Raw genomic sequence first — 23,026 nt, forward strand, 5'->3', positions numbered from 1 at the left:
TAAGCTGTTTAGGGGGAATGTAATACAAAATGTTGGTATCGCCACCCGTAGCAACCAATCAGCAGGTAACATTTACTGGTCAGCCTTTTTAAACCAAATATCTGGTTGCTATGGGTGACTAGTGACTAGACTTGAGCAAAAGCTGTGCCTTTAAGTTGATTACCCTAAATGAGTGGAGATAAACATGGATCAAAATTTAATTCATGGCTCTCAATGCACCTTCACAATAATAATCGTTCTTATTAAATAGAGCGGTTGCTGCCACGAAGTAATTCGTTTGCAGCTGCTGGACAAAACTAGAAGTACTTATATAATATCAATAAATGCAATTTAATGATCTTCATTATGCATGAGCAGTGCACAGATATATATTATAAGGGTTGGGCACGCATAAACCCTTTATGGTTTACATATAAATATTATACTTACTGGGTTTTAACTATTTAAATATTAAAACAATGAGATGCAACCTAAATGATAATGGAGATCTTGCAGCCCGTGCGTGTGTGTAAGACCTTACAAGTGAAGACTGCCTGCAAATTTCCAATCACCCCATACCTCAGTGTGCTTGGTTACACCTGCAAGATACCAAATACTGCTGATTAAAATTGTTCTGTCCCACATATTAATTTCTGTTCTAAATTCTGTGTATAAGCTGTTAATGTCGTTAAAGGAACAGTAACGTCAAAAAATAAGTGTTTTAAAGTAATGAAAATATAATGCAGTGTTGCCCTGCACTGGTAAAACTGCTGTGTTTGCTTCAGAAACACTACTATTGTTTATATAAATAAGCTGCTGTGTAGCAATAGGGGCAGCCATTCAAAGGAGAAAAGGTTCAGGTTACACAGCAGATAGCAAATAAGCTCTGTCTGTCTAATGGTGTTATCTTTTATCCATTAGTTAACCTGTGCCATATAGCCGTTTTTCAATTTCCGCCATTGCGCCACAGCAGCTTGTTTATATGAACTATAGTAGTGTTTCTGAAGCAAATAGATCAGTTTTACCAGTGCAGGGCAACAATTTTTGGCGTTACTGTTCCTTTAAAGATTGCAAAGGTACTGGGATGTCAAGTCAATACGATGTTAAATGCTTAAATACTTGTCATGGAAATTGTTCCGAATATCGTTGAATAGATATGGCGTGTTTTTTGTTTTTGTTTTTTTTTGTCTTATAGTTATTTTATGTTGTGAAAATAATAAAAAGTTTCATCTATAAAAAAAAAAAAAAGATTGCAAAGGAACACCAAATTACTTTGCTACTAACCTTTAGCTAAGGTAGATAGAATTAGAGGGCTGTTAATTTAAAGGGATTCTGTCATGGTTTTTATGGTGTGGTTTTTATTCCTAAATTACACTGTTTACACTGCAAATAATTCACTCTACCATATAAAATTCCATTCCTAACACAAGTATATTTTTTTAGTTGCAATATTGGTGTATAGGCGCCATCTCAGGTCATTTTGGCTGGTCATGTGCTTTCAGAAAGAGCCAGTGCTGCACTATGGAACTGCTTTCTGACAGGCTATTGTTTTTCCTACTTAGTGTAAATGAAAGAGCTTCAGTGGGACATGGGTTTTTACTATTGAGTGCTGTTCTTATATCTACCAGGGAACGGTTATTTGGTTACCTTCCATTGTTCTGATGATGGGCTGGCTGCTGTAATCCCTACAGGGCAGTGACCTTCATTCTTGCATGTATTGTAACTATACTTATGTGTATTGTAGTTATACTTATTTGTACTTATTATTGTAATGACCGTTTCTAAGAATTGATTGTTCTGCTGTACAGGGATTTGCCATCAAGGCACTATACAAATAAACATATACATACATTTCTGTAAAAAGATATAGGCTTCTAAGTGTCTAAAAATGAAAAAAAAAATCATGTTTCCCATAATACAAACACATATCAGCAACAAGGTCAAACATTCTACTAACAATAGGTTTACCCAAAAAACTACACATTACTGGAAAGAACAGATTCTGACAAATCCAAAATGGGTAAATAGATCTATGTACTCCAAACTACCAAGTTGCAATTCTTTCTTTGTTATTTTTTTTGTGAAATCTTTGGGACCCATATATTCCACATACTTTGGGGTAATTTTTCAAAGTGAAGACACTCCATACGAGTTATCAGTTCTGTAATTCCAGGTACTGCAAAATCAACACATTTACACCATTTTTTGATGGCAAAGGTACAAAAGAAGTATGTTCACCCCAGAAAACCATTATTTTTTTTGGAAAGTACACATTCCCCCCAAATCTAAAATGGGTATGCATGTCTTTCTACTCCAAAGTACCACATCGCAAAACTTTCCTAAATGTGACGATTTTGATGACATTTCCGAAAAGCCCCTCAAAATTTCCACTTTGCAGCATCTCGTCTTCCACATATCATTAGGTACCAGATAAAACACCCTAAATATGAATGCCAGGGGTTCACTAAACACTTTGAGGCCAAATCTCTATTGGTTTACCCAAGTATGTGGCATATACGGACCCCAAAACGAGGACACCCCATATGAGCCATCAGTTCCATAATTCGTGATATTGCAAAATCAACACATTTACAGCATTTTTTGAGGGACAAAAGTACTATAAAGTACATTCAACCCAGAAAACACTATATTCCCCCAAATCTAAATTGAGTATGCAAGCAAGCCTTTTTACCCCAAAGTACCAAGTTGCAAAGCTTTCCTTAATTTGACCATTTTGATGACATTTCCTAAAATCACCTCAAAACTTCCATTGTGTAGCATCTTATCTTCCACATATCATTATGTAACCAGATAAAACACCCTAAATATGAACACCTGGGGTCAGCTGAACAGTTTAATGCCCAATATGCATAGGTTTATGCAAGTATGGTGCAATTAGGGGTCCCAAAATGAAGACTCCATACGAGCTATCAGTTCTATAATTCCAGATACTGTAAAATCAACACATTTACAGCATTTTTTAAGGAGCAAATGTACAAAAAAAGTACGTGCACCCCAGAAAACCACATATTGGAGAGTACACATTCCTCAGCATCCAAAATGGGTACTCATGTCTGTTTACTAAAAAGTACCAAGCTGCAAAGCTTTGCTAAATTTGGCATTTTTTAACATTTCCGAAAATTACCTCAAAGCTTCCAACTTGCAGCATCTTAACTTCCACATATCATTAGGCACCCTAAACTTGAATGCCAGGGGTCAGTTGAAAAGTTTGATGCCCAATGTACATAGGCTTATCGAAGTACATGGCATGTAAAGACCCCAAAATCTACCTTGTGGATACTTATTTTATGGCTTAAATTTAGCTTAATTTAAAAACGCACTGCCAGTTTTAAGTTTGGTAAATGCTACAAAAAAAAAAATTATGTTGACTCCTGAAAACCATATATGTTTGGAGAGTACACATTCTGCCAAATCTAAAATGGGCAATTATGTCTTTCTACTCCAAACTACCAAACTGCAAAGGTACTGTAAAGGCAGCGTTTTTTATGGCATTTCTGAAAATCACAAAAATATTTCTATTTGCTGCATTTATCTCACCCAATTTCTTACATACAATTGGAAAACAACCTAAATATGAATACCAAGGGTCCACTGAACATTGATCCAATAGTCACTCTGAAAATTGCCTGAATCAGCTGAAATGGAAATCGTCTGGGGGAATGCACACGCGGCGCTTCGTTTTCCGAAGTTGCCCGGTTTCCTCGTGAGGCAACTTTGGAAAACGAAGCGCCGCATGTGCATTCCCCAAACGATTTCCATTTTAGCCGGCGGAAGGGATTGGCGCCTCGAAGAAGAGGAGATTTGTCGCTGGGGCGACTTATCTCCCCAAATCTGCTCGTGGGGCCAGACCCTTAGGGAAAAAAACAAGAGGCAAAATGATAAACTGCAGGAAAAAAAATTGTGTGCGTGTATATGCATGTATGTACAGTCCTAAAAAGTGTATAAATATGTACAAGAGAAAAAAAAAGCCAGAAAAGCAAAAAAAAACCCAACACGTAAAATATGTAGTGTGTGTATGTGCTTGTATAAATGTGTGTGTGTGTGTATAAATGTGTGTGTGTGTATAAATGTGTGTGTGTGTGTGTGTATAAATGTGTGTGTGTGTGTGTATCAATGTGTGTGTGTGTCTGTGTGTGTGTCAATGTGTGTGTCTGTGTGTGTGTCTGTGTGTGTGTCAATGTGTGTCTGTGTGTGTGTGTGTGTGTGTGTGTGTGTGTGTGTGTGTGTGTGTGTGTGTGTGTGTGTGTGTGTGTGTGTGTGTGTGTGTGTGTGTGTGTGTGTGTGTGTGTGTGTGTATATAAAAATCTGCAAGAGAAAAAAGCCAGAAAAGCAACAAAAAAAAAAAAGAAAAAGCTAACAAGTAAAATGTGTAGTGTATTTGTAAGTGCTTGTATGTGTGTGTAAATGTGTATACACCTACCGTTTCTGTGTTCAGGGGGGTCCTTGGCAGCGTGGAGGGTAGGCAATGGACGACCTGGTCCAACGATGATGATGGGATGTGTTTGTACTCTACAGGTGTTTGCCAGTGACTGCTTCTCTTAGCGCTGTTGCAAAGTGACATCTAGTTTGGGGGACACACCGCATCTGAATTTCACATCTCTGGATCTCTAACGCCACTCTGTAGACTGCAATGCGTGATACTGGCAGATATGTACACGTAAGAAGCGTAGAGTAGGAAATTTGTTTTGTAACTTTACATCAGTGTTACGTTTTAAAATGCATACAGTTAAAATCTAGGACCCGTCTACTAAAAGCATACATCTCAAATTACTTACTGCTCTTTAATAAGTAATAAACTTCAAAAATGTCTTTATTAAAGTTTTTTTTATTGATTACAAGTATATAAAAGGTATCACGGTAGCCCCATTCATAAGTGCTTGAAACAGCATAAAAGTCTTTTTTTTTTTTTTTTATTAATCTTATTTTAAAACACATCTGACAATCACAAGATTTCATGCCAGAATAAAAATAGCATAAACCACATCTTAGTTGTATACTTGTACGTAAAATATATTTGTCAATGTTGAAAGGTTTAAAAGCAACGACAACCTTGTTTTATGTCAAATATGCAAACTGTAATTATTCCAATAGTATATATTTTTCCAAATCACTTGCCAACTAAACAAAAACATAAAAAAAACAACACAATAGCGAACTCCAGAACAGTACACCCCCGAAGATATAGCTGAGCTGCTAGACAAATAAATCATATAATACAGCTGACGTGTCCAAAACAACTTAAATAAATTTTAAATATTGTATTTTTTGTTTTTTTTGTTTTTACTTAATACAAATGCTTTATACAAGTTCTGAACATAAAAGTCCCTGTTAGAGAAATGTAACAAAATGGGAATGATAGTGAAAGCAATAAAGTGGCACATATTTACCAAACAAGTGTTGAACAAGAGTCTAGGAGGTAGATTTACTCTTTAAACTGGTAACAAATAAAAGGGATAAATAAAGGCGGTTATCCATGCATTGCTAACCTAGGCATTGTGTAGCATTGCAAACAGGCAAATAAAGGAGTAGAAATATTTGGAAAAAAAAAAATTGTGCATTATGTAAGCAAAATCAATTCCAGGACATAAATGCTTTCACAAGACCAATGCAAGGGGTCTTACCTATGACATGGGGTTTCGGAGTAAAATTTAACATATATTAGCATTACACCTCTAAATCTGAGCAAGATAGAAAAAAAAAAACTAGGACCTTGTAAAATCAGATGTAAAATCTAAACTGTAATTCCTGTGTCTTCTCTTTACTGCTGGAAAGCTCAGCTGAAATTTTATATTTTCAAGTCTGCATTTTTGGTGCAAGTGCAGGTTTCAGTAAAATGTTTGTCCTGATTTGGTGCAATACTTAATTGTGTCAAATGCAGCTTTTTTTTTTTTTTTTTTAAACCCTGAATTGCCAAAATATGCACATAAACATTTACATAGGACACGATTCACATTTTACTTGCTTTATAATAAACTCATTTGCGGCAGTCGTTTGCATTCAATGTTACACTCATGGTAACAAATTTCAGTGAAAATTTCAGAATCCATTTGGAATGAACAGCCTTGATTCCAGCATGCCGGATGATGTTGAACTTTGTTTTTTTTTTTTGTTTTTTTTTTAGAAGTTTTACACGTTTGTGATAAAAAAAATGACTGCAAAGGTTGGGTGTAGATTGATTTGCATTTTCTTGCTGTTCTTGTAGTGCTTTCGTTTCAATATGCAACAGTTATTCCCAGGAGTACAAAGAGAAACACAAGGATGCAGAAATTAAGGAAAGTTCCTGAAAAAGAGGAAACAAAATAATTTTCAAGAATTACTATAACTGAACAAGTTGCAGCAAAACAGCATGTTTAAAACATTATTATTGATAATAAATGTATTTTTTTGCTTGGAGGGAGGGGTGAAAGTTCTCAAGGTGCACAACAGTCTAAAGGAGGAAGAATACATACACAAATGATAGCAAATGCATAGTTGGCACAGTTGTTAACATTCCTGGCTTCTAAGAGGGTAATGTTTGATACTGCAGGGAGTTTGCATGTTTTTATTGAGTGGTGTTGCCCTGTGTGTGTGTGTGTGTGTCCCCGAGTTTCCCAGTTTCATGCCATGTCTCACAAACATACTTAAAGTTAAGTGTCACCTCATTAATTGGACCTTAATGTATGTTACTGTGATAGCAATTAAAGGGGCTGTTCACCTTTGAATAAACTTTTAGTATGATGTAGAGAGTGATATTCTGAAACAATTTGCAATTGGCTTTCATTTTTTATTATCTGTGATCTTTTGTTATTTAGCTTTTTATTCAGCAGATCTCCAGTTTGCAATTTCAGCAATCTGGTTGATATGGTACAAATTACCCTAGCAACCATGCATTTATTTGAATAAGAAACTGGAATAAGAATAGTAGAGGCCTGAATAGAAAGAGGAGTAATAAAAAGTACCGGTAGTAATAAGAATACATTTGTAGCCTTAGAAGTTGTTTTTTAGATGGGCTTAGTGACCCCAATTTGAAAGTTGGAAAAAGTCAGATGAAGGGGGCAAATCACTGAAAAACAAAAAGTGAAGGCCAATCGAAAACTTGCTTAGAATTAGCCATTCTATAACGTACTAAAATGGTTATCCACTCCTTTAAGCTCCACTGAAGAAATCTTAATAAAGATATGCTGGACCTGAATAAAAAGGTTAAAGAACATATGTGCCTCTAATTGAAGGCTGACATACACTTAATCATATTGTTATACTGAAGTTCCAGTATTTTATAATGCATGGGACAGGAGTGCGATACAGGATCCAATATCCAGAAAGGAATATTTAAGAAAGCACTGTGCCATTTCTCCATGGGTCATATGTAACAATTCTTAATTTATGGTCAATTCCCCATTTCTCCGATAAGGCAGTACCTTGTACTTGATCATCATAAAACTAGCATTAAAGAGAAACTGAATTCTAAACTAGAATAATATTAGAAATGCTGTATTATGTACACTTAACATGAACTTACTGCACCAGATGCCAGATTAAACAAATAATTTATGCTTTCAAAGTTGACCACAGGGAGTCACCATCTTGTAACTTTGTTGAACATCTTTGCATGGCCAAGACCGTGGACATGCTCAGTGTGGTCTGGGAGGCTTAGGGATCGTCATCAATTATTAAAACAGCACAAGTCTGCCAGAAGCCAATACAGCAAGACTGATTAGTAATCTGAATAGGCAGACTGCACTGAGTCCTGTGTTGTCATGTAATCTAATGTGGATTTTATAGTATTTGTATTGTTTAATACAAACTTTTTCCAACGCTGCAGAACCAGTGGCTGCAGAAAAATAATCCTCCAAATAGAATCCCAGTTTATCCATTTAAATCTGGCTCCGTGATATTTGTCCCTGCAGCTGGAGTTGGAAACAGAGGATTTAAAGGCAAAAATAAAATCCCATTTTTACTTTATTAACTGAAAAATAAATATATCCCCGATAATTAACCTGTACTGTTTTTTTTTTATAAGAAACCATGACTGTATGCAGTGAAATTCCCCCCTTCATTTACTTGCTCTGACTGCTGCGGATACGAATCACTACACGGTCACTGGCTGCCCTACAGGGAAACAAACAAAGCTGCGAGTTCTGGGAAGCAAGGTGGGCGGGGCTCCCCCCCTGCTGTTTGAAAGTATGATCCTTTTCCTGCAGAGCTAGGGACCATCTGAAGTCTCCAATACTAAACAAAGGGGAAATATCACTGCATACAGCCAGGTTTCCTATAAAAATGGCACACATTTGTTAATTAAAGTAAATTGGACATCGGTTTCTTTTTCATTAAAGTAAAATTGGGATTGTTGGCCTTTACATTCCCTTTAATTCATTTCAATGACAAAAAAAAAAATCTTATTTTAAATGTTTTCAGCAGGCTCAAGATGTGGTGCTCTTCATTACAGAAATACCTGTATCTGGAAAACCCCAGATCCCAAGCATTCCGGATAATAAATCCCATACATGTATTAGAAATAGGAGTAAGATTGAAACTCGGCAACCTGCAACCTCAGCATTGCAAACAAGTTTTCAGGAATCAAATGATACTTGTTAAAGGGTACCCATCATAAAAATAGTATACACACAGCCCTACTCATATGCATAATGAGGGAGCTAGTGTACTTGCTGATGTGTATGAGTGTGCCCCTACAAGGCCAACCATACCAGAACTTACCGGGGGGGTGGGGGGTGGTTATGTACTATTTGTGCTCCCATAGCACACACCTGTAGCAAGGGAAACTATTTGCGTAGGATAGGTGCCCTTTAAAATGGTGTCCTCTAGTTGTAATTTTCTTACACTGTCACAGGGTGACTAAAGATCAGTACCACCCCTGGATACCTAAACTATCTCCCTAAATCAGATGCAACCCGATTTATACCACCAGCCACATTTATATCTATATCAAAAATTGTAACTATAAGGGCATATTTATCAAGGGTCGAAGTGAAAATTTGAATTTCTAATTCAAATTTTTGAATTATTTTATGGGCAAAACTGTCAAATTGTTCCAATTCAATTTTCGAGATTTATCATGCACTGGCCTTTTAAGAACTTGAAATCGATGAATAGCCACCTAAAACCTGCCAAATTGCTGGTGCCAATACAATGGTGTTTTTTTCTGTTATGTTATATAACCTGTACAAACAGACTTTTACCAGTGCAGGCTAAGGGCAGAGACACACACTCAGATTCTGGAGATATGAAGAGCTCCGAGTGGCATCCCACCAGTGATTTAGGAGATTAGTCGCCCCAAAGAAGAGGAGATTTATCACCGGGCAACTTAATCTCCCCGAATCTGAGCGTGCCTCTGCCCTAACAGTAAATTATATGTTAATTACTTTTAAACTTTTTAACATTTTGGAGTTACGGTTCCTTTAATATACTACTGTATTTTCCATGTTAAGTACACAACAAACAAGGCATTTTATCACTGCCAAAACAAAAATATAAACAGCATCCTTTAGCAATTCTAAACCAAATTCAAAAATTAAACTTAAAAACAAAAACAATTTGAAAACCTAAAACAACATCTATTAAAGGAGAACGAAACCCCCGGCTATTAAAAATCGCTAGCCCCTACCCTACATAGCCCCCTCCCTGCTCCCACCCAACCTAGGTGTTAACTCCTGTAATTGCCCCTAATTTTTTCTTAACTCTCCTTGCAGTCAGCACAGTGGAGCTCACTGGCACCATCTTCCGCTCTTCTTCAGGAAGTGAGAGGCGTATGCGCAGTTGGTTTGTGACAACTGCGCATGCAGTTAACATTTAGGCTGGGGTGGAGCAGGGATGGAGGCTATGTAGGGTAGGGGGTAGCGATTTTTTATTAGTGGGGGGGTTTGTTTTCCCTTTAATTCAACCTGGCATATATCTGTAGAAAAGCTGTTAAATACAATCCAAAATCAACTGAAGTATTGTTCTTAGAAACAGAATTACTTCTGCCATATGCTCCTTCATTACTTCAACTCTTAAATTGATAAGATTAGTGCTTGTACATAATAAAGTTATTATGAGTCGGAGTCGGTACATTTTTGTCAACTCCGACTCCAGATACCCAAAATTGCTTCAGACTCCGAAGCTCTGGTTTAAAAAGTATGACTATAATTTACAATGTACTGTATTCGTGTACATTCAGCTTTGTGATATATATCGCCTTAAATGAACAGTTCAGTGTAAAAATAAAAACTGGGTAGATAGGCAGCCTGTGCAAAATAAAAAATGTTTTTTACATAGTTAGCCAAAAATGTAACCTACAAAGTCTGGAGTGAGGGGATGTCTAACAGAACCCAACTTCCCGCTTTTCAGCTCTCTAACTTAGTTAGTCAGCGACTTTAGGGGGGGGCACATGGGACATAACTGTTCAGTGAGTTTGCAATTGATCCTCAGCATTCAGCTCAGATTCAAATGCAAACAGTAAGGGCTGAGCTCTACAGGACTTCTGAAGTGTTGTTGAAGCCACGAAACGCGTTAAGCATGGACTGCGTTTGATGCACTGTTGGTGGTTTACTATCATGTATGTTATCTAATCTTCAATAAATGGAAATCTTTTAATCTTCGACCTGGTTTGGTGCTCCGTGGATCAAAGACTATTACTGAGCTCTACAGGAGTTTTTTGTTTGATCGGCATGCGGCGACGAAATGCACACGACAGGTCGGATGCAATCACAGGCGTCAAAATACAATTGGACTCAAAGAAAAGGCGAAGGTAAAAACTACACAGACTGTTGGATGAAGAGACTGCTTTTCGCGTTCACATCCGACAGTCGTGTCTTATGTAATGTAGTTTGTACCTGCGACTTTTTGCCGAGTCCAATTATATTTTGACGCCTGCAATTGCATCCGACTTGCCACCTGCATTTTGACGCCGCGCGCCGATCCGATGAAAAACGCCCGTGGATTCCAGCCCTTATAACCTATGTGCCCCCCACCCCAAGTCACTGATTGATTCACTCCAGCCTTTATAGATTACATTTTTGGAAACTAACTACTGTATATTGAAAATGTACCCAGTTTTTATTTTTATACTGAACAATTCCTTTAAAACCAAATCATACTGTAGAAACCAAGAATATTCATACAAACGTTATCTGGGCAAATAGATTTGTGCAAAGAAATAAACAAGTTTATTACCTAGAATCTGGCTTCCCCTGTGTTTCATCTCTCTTATCCACTGGGTCTGCAGTTAGTTGAGAGCTTCGTGTGATAGGTCCACCAATTCTTTTCCTTGATTTAACATAAACCTTGTCCGTTTTTTTCTTTTTAGCCGTGGATTTAATTTGCAGTTTACTTTTCTGAACTCGGACATGCAGTTTTTTTGGTGCTTTGCCAATGGATGATGTCAAATTATTCAACGCTGCTTTTTTTGCTTTCTTTCCCTCATAAGGAGCATGATTTTTGACTATTCTCATGGGACTTGAGTTCCTTATAACATTCTGTTTTTTGGATTTAACCTGAGGTGCATATTTCAGACTTTGCTTGGGCTTGTTAGGCATAGAAGGCAATTGAACTGGTGTAGGCCCTAAGCTCCTTGCTCTAGTTTTTCCCAAATTTGTCTCTGTGCTTTGCATTTTAATCTCTGCATCTGCCGTTTTCCGAGTGCTGCTGACTTTATGTTTCTTGGTAGAAGATGAAAAAGAGGAACATGCTTTTTTTGATGACTTAGAAATATATTTTTTTGAAGTAGGGGAGGCTGGCTTCTTTGGACAGCTAAATGATGCATGCTTATTTAAACTTCTGATATATGTGAACTCTCTGTTACAATACGGGCAAACATGAGAGTCAGGATCTGTAGCCATATTTGCTTTAAAACCTGTCTTTTGTTTAGCAGCCTTATTTTTCTGCAATATTGCTTTATGAACAAGCTGATTTTTCTTTTTAAAAGCACTTAGTTTAAGTTTGTTTGAAGATAATTTACCAATCTCAATAGTAAAGTTAAGCTTTTTAGGTTGTCCTATATGGTGAAACGTATTTTTATCCGAGGCCTCTAGAATGACAACCCCATTTTTAGATTGCACAGTCTGCCTCAAAGGAATTGGATTCTTTTTAGGGGTATATCGCTTTTTGTCACTTGCAGAAGCACATACTAATATATGTTTGTGCAATTCAGGCATGTTGTCAACGCTCTTTCCGCATTTAGTGCAACGGATAGCAGTAGTAAATGTTTGTGGAATATTGTGAGTAGTGAAATTAGTTGCAGTTGCTCCAATACCCATTGGATTTTTGTGGTGGTACTGAAAAGGTGGTGGCTTGAAGCTGGGGTAGTGCTGGTTAAGACCCATTCGGATATCATGATCTTTTGTTTTTTCACCTGATGCCATAATTTTTATGCTTGTATATAGTTCTTCGGATGAATCATTTAAATCCCCATCATCGTCCGGATTTGGAGTCATGGGATCATTGTCCATCCTCTCACTGTGAATTGCATTTGCCTTACAGGGATCTGTATAGTTTTGTGGTCTTAGAGTTCCACTTTCCAATTCTTGATGGCTGTATTCTTTATCTGCATGCAAATCTTGCTGATGCTGCTGCAGGTTACAAAGGAAGGCAAATTCCTTTTTGCATAAAGAACAAACAAAAATCTTTCCAACTCCATGTAGTAAAAGACGGTGTTCAGACAGATTTGGCACATCTTTAAAAAGTTGCACACAAAATTCACATTTGAAGGGCCAGTCTTCAGCATGCACAAAAATATGTTTGGCGAGGTCTTTAATAGAGACAAATGGTAATTCACATACATTGCAGACAAAACTTTTATTGAAACTGTCACTACATGATTCTTTTTCATTGCCCTGTATCAAATCTTCCTCAGTCTTCTCTTCTTTAATAAATGTAATTGCAGAATTTTCAGAATTTATTGGAGACATAAGATATGAAACTACAGATAAAGGGGGAGGAGATGAACAGGAGGAGGAAGAGGATGAAGATGATGAAGTAGGAGATGAAGATGAGAGGGTCGGAGGACCAGGTGAAGCAGAGACTGAGGGATCATCAGTAGGAGAAGGGGGTGGGGATGGTGATGCAGTAGGTGAAAGAATAGGCAGTGGTGATTGTGTACTAGCTGAGATAGATGATGGGCAAGATGGCGTAGGAGGGACACTGCATAAAGAATCTGGGAGTGAAGGAAGAGTAGTTAAAAGTAATGGTGATGTTACTTCTGTCAAATATGGAGGAGGATTAGGACTTAGATGTACCTCTGATGAAGTGAGAATAGGTGGTGACTGACTAACAACAACATGCATGTTTTCAGCTGGGGGAGGTGAAGAATTATCAGGGGGAAGAGATATTTCTTCACTTGAACCAGTACCAAATTCCAACACCAGTTTCTGATCTTCAGATTCGCAGTGATGTAGAATGTTTTCTGATTGCTGAATATTTTCCCCTGTAATTTCTATCCCATCATATTCATTTAATAGGACCTTTTTCAGCATGCATGTAGTGGGTTTTTTCTTTTTAATACCAATACTCCCTTTAAATTCCTTTGCATCAGAATCACTGCCAGCCTTTCTATTTACACTAAGATCAAGTACAGATTCCCAAGGAACTTGGGACTGGCTTCGGCTTTCCGGTTTTTGTTTTACTCCACTCGATAAATCTAATGGTTGCTGGAAGCAAGAACTGCCAAATACTGAATTTGACACCCAGTCTTTAGACGGTTTCAATTCTTCAGAACAAGATGGACTATCATTGTCTCTCTCCTCTTTGCCAGATAAACTCCAGGCAGGAGAGCTGTCGAGGCTTTCAAATTTTGGCACTTTTGGGCCTTGCACTTCAGTCCATGTTGTTTTCCCATCTATTTGTTTCACAAATTCTTTAGAACCTGGACTGTGTTGTGGAGAACTGGGAGGAGAAGTTGTCCGCCTTTTAAACCTGTTCGACACTGTTGACAAGGCTGCCCCTGATTTAGAAACCTCTGACAACAATGAGGGACTAACCTGAGACTTCTTGCTATCTTGCATTTGAAGAAGCTGTTTCAGCTTCGAAGACAGGTAGACATTTTTTTCTTTTTGAAATGACAGGTTATCACTCACAGATACACTTAGAGGAATACTAATAGAACAAGAAGGTGTTATGGGCTCAAGTTCAACTTCAGTCTTTATTTTTGTCAACAGAGGAGGGCTTATAGTTCTTCTCTTTTTTGGTTCCTTGTTTCCACAACAAGCAGAGTCATTAAGTGGATTATCTGGCACACTAACTGGTTGCAACTGCTTGATATTTTGAGTAACTTCCACCTTAATAGGTGTAAGTAAACAATTAAGTCCGAGAATATCTGTTGAGTTAGTTTCAACTTCTATCACATCACAACTGCTACTGGTGCTATTTGACTGTATTCTGCCATCAATATAGTAAGTAAGGTTTTCTGATATATTGTTTGAGATATCCATAATGTACACATCATCAGCTTCCCCATCCTCCTCAATTTCAGTATTTGCAACATAGATGTTCTCAGCTGGAGGTGTCTGTTCAGATTGCAACTGTGGGTCTTCCAGCAGACTTCCTTTTCGCCTTACACCCTTAGGAATAAGATGACGCTCATGAACCCTGCGCTGATGCCGACGCATGTTTGTATGCGTTCCAAATATTTTCTTACAGTATTTGCAGGGATGCATTTCTCTGGATTCGCAATTTTCTTCTGAAAGAAAAGACTGTGACATATCCCCATCGGATTCATTTGTTTTACAATGAATTCTAGTACTGTTATTTTCTTCAGTCGTTTTAAGGGAATCAATAATGTGTTTTTGACTTTGACCAAATTCACTTGATCCTGATACAATTAAAGTTTTCCTTTTTGGTCCAGCTTCATGGCGCCGCTCATGTCTTCTACGATTAATCTGAGTACCAAATGCTTTCCCACAGTATCTGCATTTAAATGCATGATTAACAGTTGAAACATGGATATGCATATGGCGCTCAAGACCTTGCTTAGTAGTGAATTTTCTCTCACAGTGTTGGCAAGGATACATAAATGCTGCTGTTAATTCCCCATTGATATCATCTTTAGGTTTTGGTATTTTAGCAGTTAGTTTCTTTTTAGGGGAGCCCTCTGGAGTTTCATCTGATGTACTTTTAATTTCTTCTAACATTTCACCATTTTCCTCCTCCAGATTCACTGATTCGGAACTGTCTTTGTGCGAGTCATCAATATCTGTCTGTTCAGTTACAGCACTTTCTTCTTCTGTAATGCTAACCTCATGGGTCGATATTGAGATCTGCTCTGGAAGGACATTCTGGTTTACCATTTCTTGGATCACGGCAGTCTGCTCAAGAGAAAGAATGGGGGAACCCAGAGGCTTTACATCCTCTTCATTGGGAACTGTCAAAAAATAAAACAAGCAAAACATTAGAAATGATTTAATTTTCCAAACTGCAATAAGCAAGCATGAACAAATGTATAATACATTTAGAAGCCAAGCATACTTCAGTAGCAAAATGGCATGAGTAAGTGTCTATATACAACAACTGCTATTTATCTAGTGGGATTTTTTTTCTAGAGGTGTCTCTCCACAAATATTTTGGCACACAACAATTTCAGATTACAGGTCACAGGGCAAATCAAATCATTTGCTAGTTTGACAGCTGACAACATGCTCCAATTTGCCTCTTTATACAGTTTAATGACAATAATTATTATATAATTATAACTCAGCCATGTACCTGCAACTCCGGTGATATCACTCAGAAATTCATCAGTGAGCATCTCTGAGTGGTAATCACTGGACCCGCACCAGGAAGGTCAACGCAATTATTTAAACAGGGAAATCCAATGGTTTTACTGCCCATCTGCTGAACTGAAAATTGCACAGGGTCATAAATACTCAAACTCACCCAGTGTGCCATAGCCCTAAGTAAAACAGGTATGGGATTGGTTATTCAGAAACCAGTTATCGAGAAAGTTCTGAATTCCAGAAAGACTCCATGTTATCCAAATAATCCAATTTTTTTGTACTTGATCCAAACTAAGATATAATTAATATTGGAAGCAAAACCAGCCTATTGGGTTTATTTAATGTTTAAATGATTTTCTAGTAGACTTAGGGTTAGTTCACACAAGGAGATTCGGGGAGATTTTGTTGCCTGGCGACTAATGGCCTCTTCTTCTGGGCAACAATCTCCCCGAACTATAATGAAAAGTCGCCTGCGCTAAAGCACACGTGGTGCTTCCTTATCCGAAGCCGCCCGAAGTTTCCTCGTGAGGCAGTTACGGACGACTTCTGAAAACGCAGCTGAATCTCCTGTGTGAACTAACCCTTAAGGTAAGATGATCCAAACTACAGAAAGATCTGTTATCTGGAAACCCCCAGGTCCCGAGCATTCTGGATAACAGGTCCCATACCGGTCTCATCTGTATTTCACTCAAGCCTGAGTATCACAAATGTATTTTGTTCGTACGTCTGGGGGCAATATATCCATGTTAAACAAATAAGGCATGTCCTGAATATGCATTTTGTTGCAGTAAGCTCTTCTACATATTGAATGCCTATCCAAACTGAAAATTTTAGGCTTTATGTCTGCATTTTAGTGCAGTCTGGAGTCCATGTGGATGAGTGGCGCTATATGCCTATACCTCTTCTTTGCTGATAGATGAGGTATTGACAGATAAGTAATCCAAGAGCTAAAGTCTCCCTTGTTCAATTCCTGTTCTGATCCAAGACAAATATGTTAGCCGGATATAAAAAAAAAAAAAACTAGCATACAAAAAGCAGAACCACCTTATAATATAAAACAGTCACACATTAAAAGCAATTCGACCTCCTCATAGCTATTCAAAGCAGAAGTAATCCAGGGATGGCAACCCAGGTAAACTACTAAAATGTAAATTTTTATGAAATAGCCATAGGACTGTGGTCCCAAACTTTGGAAATAGACCCTGCTGCCACAAGCTATAGAGGCTTGCAGCTGGTGCTGTACCTCAATGTCACTAGGTTAAGATTTGGGGAGACTGCCTATTTATCTCTCCTTTGGCACTAACCAAAGTCTGGTCCTTTAATGGGGACTTAAACTGAAAATGTCAACTACTGCAATAGGGTAAAAGAACCCACTGGGGTGACTTACAAAGTATTTGTAAAACTTTATCAAACCTTTTATATGAACCAATTTTTGCCACAGTACAGACAATAAATGTCCAAATGCAATATGCATTGGGGAATCAGGATTTGGTCAAATGACAGTGCTCAGCGCTGCTCAGTAACAGCTTCAATAGACCAAGATTCTGTCTAACTGCTAAAAGCAACCAAACCTATTTTGACGAAATTACAAGGTATGCAATTTGATAAATATGTAAATTTGTTAAAACATTCCTATCAGGACAATGTTCTTGAAACTAGGTTTAGTTACATTGAAAAAATTAAGATATTGAATTTTAGCAATATTTGATAAATCAGTCACTGAGTTTTAATGCACAGCCAGGGCTGTTGCAGATCAGTTCCCAGCTACAGAATAGAATTGCATTTATTTAGGCTGATCAGTATAGTGTAGGGATGCACAGAATCCAGGATTCGGTCCTTTTCAACAGGAGTCCGCCGAATCCAAGTGCCTGGCCAAACCAAATTAGAATTTAAAAAAAAAAAAAAAATCACTTTTCATCACACAAACAAGGAAGTTAAGGGATCTCTTTCCCTTTCTTTTTCATAATGTACATATGCAAATTAGGGTTTGAATTTGGTTCGGAATTCAGACAAATCTTTCAAAAAGGATTCGGCTGAATCCTAAAATAGTGGATTTGGTGCATCCCTAGTGTACTATAATACATCTCGTCTGCATATGTAGAGCCAGGGAAGTGGATCCAACTAAAAACATTTTTGTATGCAGAAATCCTGAGAAGGAAACCCAGTTTTAACATTTCCAATTGCTCATAAAAATAAAATATACACAAAGAAGTCACAATACTGTAAAATTAACATATTGGCTGAAATGTTATATATACAATTTTGCCCTATATCATTCCTTGTATAACAGTGTAAACTACATGTACAAAATACATTTAGTGAACAGTTTAGCACTGATAACACGATTTATAAGCAACATTTGTGTTTTGATGCAGGTCATACAAGTACAATTTATATGGCCATTTGTAACTAAGTTTTAGTAACAACCAGCTTATTTTGGTTAGTGACTAGGTTCAGCTCTGTGTAAACAGGGTCATTTGGGTTGCACAACAAATACATGAGAAAATTGTTCTGAATACCATGCACTTAATGAAAATAAATTATATATATATATATATATATATATATATATATATATATATATATATAATATATATATATATATATATATATATATAATATATATACACACACACTATATATATATATATATATATATATATATATATATATATATATATATATATATATATATATATATATATATATATATATATAATATATAATATATACACACACACTATATATATATATATATATATAATATATACACACACACACACACACACACACACAAATATGTAATTGTATGCATCTTACTGCCTGGAGAGTCCTTCATTTCGGCAGTAATGTGATCATCAATACTCCTCTCTTCTTGTTTTTCTAAGTTAATCTTCTTTTTACCATTGAGTGTTTTCCTTCTACCTGTAAGAGAAATATAGTTTTAGGAAGTATAGCTATGGGACCAGTTATCCAAAATGCTTGGGACCTGGGGTTTTCCTGATAAGGGATCTTTCTGTAATTTGGATCTCCATACCTTAAGTCTACTAGGAAATCATGAAAACATCAAGGGGGTTGTTCACCTTTGACATAATGTTTAGTATGATGTAGAGAGTGATATTCTGAGATAATTTGCAATTTGTTTTCATGTTTTATTATTGAAGGTTTTGGAGTTATTTAGCTTTTTATTTAGCATCTCTTCAATTTGCATTTTAAGCAATCTGGTAACTAGGGCTCAATTACCCTAGCAACCATGCATTGATTTGAATAAGAGACTGGAATATGAATAGGAGAGAGTCTGAATAGAAGGATCAGTAATAAAAAGTAGCAATAACAATACATTTGTAGCCTTAAAGAGCATTTGTTTTTAGAAGGGGACAGCAACGCCCATTTGAAAGCTGCAAAGAATCAGAAGAAAAAGACAAATAACTATAAAAAATAAATAATGAAAACCAATTGAAAAGTTGTGTAGAATTGGTTGTTCTATAACACAATAAAAGTTAGTTACTTAAAGGGATACTGTCATCGGAAAACTTGTTTTTTTCAAAACGCATCAGTTATTAGTGCTACTCCAGCAGAATTCTGCACTGAAACCCATTTCTCAAAAGAGCAAACAGATTTTTTTATATTCAATTTTGAAATCTGACATGGGGCTAGACATTTTGTCAATTTCCCAGCTGCCCCATGTCATGTGTCTATTAACTGATTTATTTTGAAAATATTTTTTTTTCCCATGACAGTATCCCTTTAAAGATGAACTACCCCTTTAAATAAACCCAATAGGCTGGTTCTGACACCAATAAGGATTAATTATATCTTAGTTTGGATCAAGTACAAGGTACTTTTTTATTATTACAGAGAAAAAGTTAATTATTTTTAAAAATTTGAATCATTTGGATAAAATGGAGTCTATGGGAGAAGGCCATTCCGTAATGCAGAGCTTTCTGGATAAAGTGTTTCAGGATTTCACTAGCATAAAAATGTGGCTTTGCACAAGTTGACAAAATTCAGTCACTTGGGTGTGTTCAGTTTATCAACCATGAATTGCTGCCCATAGGGGATAACAAAACTTTTTTCTGCCAGTTTTTATTTGCAGCACCTAACCTTCATGAGCCTTGAATGTGAATATATGCCAACTACGATGGCTTCTCCCACAGATTAATATAAATTCATCATTGAGCCATAGCAGTGTATCTCTCCAAACAAAGTCATAACTTGTTTGAAAATGAAAGATAGTCAAATAATACAAAAACCTGGTCATTATCACTCCACCTTTGAAGGGAAGGGGATTTCATAGAGTTTCATTGTAAATAAAGTAAAGAGAAACACACACAAAAAAACATCCACCAAAATTAGAACTATTTTATGATGTTCCTTGCTTTTGCACCTTAAACAGATACAGTAACTACCTTTATATTCTTTATATTAATGCTTACGGGGGCAAAACCTTCCCTCCGTTTCTCTGTTATGGACACTGACGTTGAGTAACTTTTGTGCACAGAACTCTGTATCAAACCTTGCTACCTGAAAAACTAGAAAGACCACGGAAAACGACATCATCATGAAGCAATGTGCTCTCAAATTACATTTACAAAACCATCACATTTTCAGTTAGGGTAAACAGCAGAGGAGTCTGCTTTGCTTGGGAATTCATGTCCTTGAGGCTGACAGTTGCAAGGGCCAAAAAGTCACGAAGCATATAGAAAACAACAAGTTTGCATATACATGTATGGAATCTTTTATCCAGAAACCCATAGTCATGAAAGTTCTGAAATAAGGGAACGCCATCATCCCCAGAATCCTATTTCAGCAGACTATTTTTTTTTTGTTGTAATAATAAAACGATACATTGTACCTAACTAAGCTGCATGAATCCATATTGGTAGCAAAACAACCATATTGGGTATTTTAGTAGTTTTAATGGTATTACGATCGAAATTTGGAGGACACTTTACAAAAAAAAACAGGTCTCAAGCATTTCAGATCCTATAACTTTACAAATTACTCATTACGCAATTCAAGCCTAAACCATAAATTTATCAGAAAAGGATGAAGTCATTTGCTACACAACAAAGACAGTCTCCTCAGCAGTGGAGGACCAAGTAAAACCAATGACTGTGTTAAAGAAACATATATTTGAAACATCCGTAAAGATGCATATAGCTGAAACATGGTTAAAGGTGCATATGTTCTAAAAAAAAATATGAATTTATAATTAATCAAATTTACAAATATTATTTACGTTTCATAAACTAGCAAATATGGAATATTTGTTTTGATAATTAATGAATACACACTGCTTATTTTGTTTAGTATAATGCCCTGAGTGGTAGTGGGGTAAAGGAAACAAAAGTGGTTGAAATAACTCATGTTCATGAACTTCTGTGTTCTTCTCTATAATGGCAGAGGATAAAAGGGAAGGCAAATATAGTGGTATAGGTATGGTATCCACTATTCAGAAAGCTCTGCATTATGGAAAGGCCGTCTCCCATAAACTCATTTTATCCAAATATTTTTTAAATATGATTTCCTTTTTCTTTGTAATAATAAAACAGTAGCTTGTACTTGATCCCAACGGAGATATAATTAGTCCTTATTGGAGGCAAAACCAGCCTATTGGGTTTATTTACATTTTCTAGTAGACTTAAAATGATACGGACACAAAAAAATGATTTTCAAAATATTAATCTACATTAAAAGTTGCCTGTAGGTCATGTTGATAGTTTTTCGCAGATAGTTCTGCTTTTACTTGAGTTTCTAATGCTAACGGACTACTGCTCCAAGAATATGGCAGCTCCCTCATAGAGGAGAACATGGGAAAGGTAATGTGAAAGCACCAGGCAAATACTTTATGGCAAAATTATAAATGGCATCCAAAAACAATATTATGATTATATATATATATATATATATATATATATATATATATATATATATATATATATATATATATATATATATATATATATATATATATATATATATATAAAAGATTATTTTCTAGTGTCAGTATCTCTTTAAGGTTTGAAGATCCAAATTATGGAAAGATCCATTATCCGGAAAACTCCAGGACCTGAGCATTCTGGATAACAGGTCTTATACCTGTACAAGGTGTTTGGACACACATGAAAGAGGATTTCATGCACCAAGGTGGTGAAAATATGCTCGGGACCTGGGGTTTTCTGAATAACTGATCTTTCGGTAATTTGGATTTTCATACCTTAAGTCTACTCATGTAAACATTAAATAACCCTAATAGGCAGATTTTACTTGCAATAGGGAATTGAATCAAGTACAAGGTACCGCTTTATAAGAGGAAAAAAAAGACAACATTTTTTATTATTTGGATAAAATGGAGTCTTAAGGGCGACAAACATTAAAATTGGTAATTAAAAACAACCTGGAGAAGACCCGATTCCTGTTATATTGTTTTAAGAGTCAAACCCAGAGGCCACAAAGGGTTAAACCGAATGCTACTTTTGACATCCATTACATTTCCAAGTAACTTTTACAATTTTTGAAAATGAATTTATATTATTTATGCAAAAATGTAGTTTTTCTGTAGAACCTGCTTTTTTTAAGCAATAAGTGTTTGTACACTGTGTGGCAGGAGAACTTGTTCCAGCAAGGTAAAAAAACTGATTCTTGCACAAAATGTCATCTCTGGATATGGTCATGGGGGTGTTTCTTGCCTTGTCTAATTAAGGGGTTGTTCACCTTCAAACAACTTGTTTTCAGATAGATCACCAGAAATAATGACTTTTTAAAATTACTATCTATGTTACAATTATTTTCTATGTGTCACTGTTTTTCTAATATTGAAGTGTAAAGTGTCATTTTTCACCTTCTAAAGCAGCTCGGGGGGGGGGGGGGCAGACCCTGTAAACTGATACATCTCTTATCTTTGTCCTGCTGAGCAGAATCCCAGAGTTTCATTAAGGGTAAGGACACACTGGACGATTTGTCGCCAACGTTTTAAAAAAGTAAATCGCGGCGACAAGACGATCGTCTTTTTTGAACAGACGATTCACAGCGACTATTGGCACAGAGCGATTTGTATCCCATTACTCTGTGCGGTACGTGCTCCACCCAAACCGGAAACGGTTTGTGCTTCCCGCTGTAACCTGGCGTCTTTACGTTCTTGCGTCATTGCATTCGCATTGTAATTTGAATACAATTGCTGCTACTTATCTGTATGTGTGTGCGTGTCTAGGAGATTTCAGTGCTTTTCTAAGTACATGCTATTTCTGATAAATCGCTCGGAAAAGGGTCTCAGTGCGTTTTGGAGCTACGGGCGATTCACAAACGCGCTGTGGGCACAGGAGCTGGCGTCTTTCATTTGGTTT

At 36.6% G+C, this 23,026-nt stretch overlaps 1 protein-coding gene across 5 annotated transcripts in view; it reads right to left on the reverse strand.

The window, feature by feature from the left end:
* Positions 1–4,807: 4,807 nt before the first annotated feature.
* prdm2.L (PR domain containing 2, with ZNF domain L homeolog) overlaps positions 4,808–23,026 on the reverse strand; it is a 77,568-nt gene continuing 59,349 nt past the window's right edge. For all 5 annotated transcript variants that reach the window (XM_018226084.2, XM_018226083.2, XM_018226085.2 and 2 more), the window contains 3 exons: positions 18,501–18,605; positions 11,149–15,328; positions 4,808–6,280 (listed from right to left, as the gene is read on the reverse strand). In XM_018226084.2, coding sequence (XP_018081573.1) covers positions 6,268–6,280; positions 11,149–15,328; positions 18,501–18,605 — 4,298 coding nt within the window. In that variant the 3' untranslated portion in view covers positions 4,808–6,267. The remainder of the gene's footprint in view (positions 6,281–11,148; positions 15,329–18,500; positions 18,606–23,026) is intronic.

The sequence above is a fragment of the Xenopus laevis genome, chromosome 7L, assembly GCF_017654675.1.
Source record: "Xenopus laevis strain J_2021 chromosome 7L, Xenopus_laevis_v10.1, whole genome shotgun sequence".
In the NCBI taxonomy this organism is placed as follows: domain Eukaryota; kingdom Metazoa; phylum Chordata; class Amphibia; order Anura; family Pipidae; genus Xenopus; species Xenopus laevis.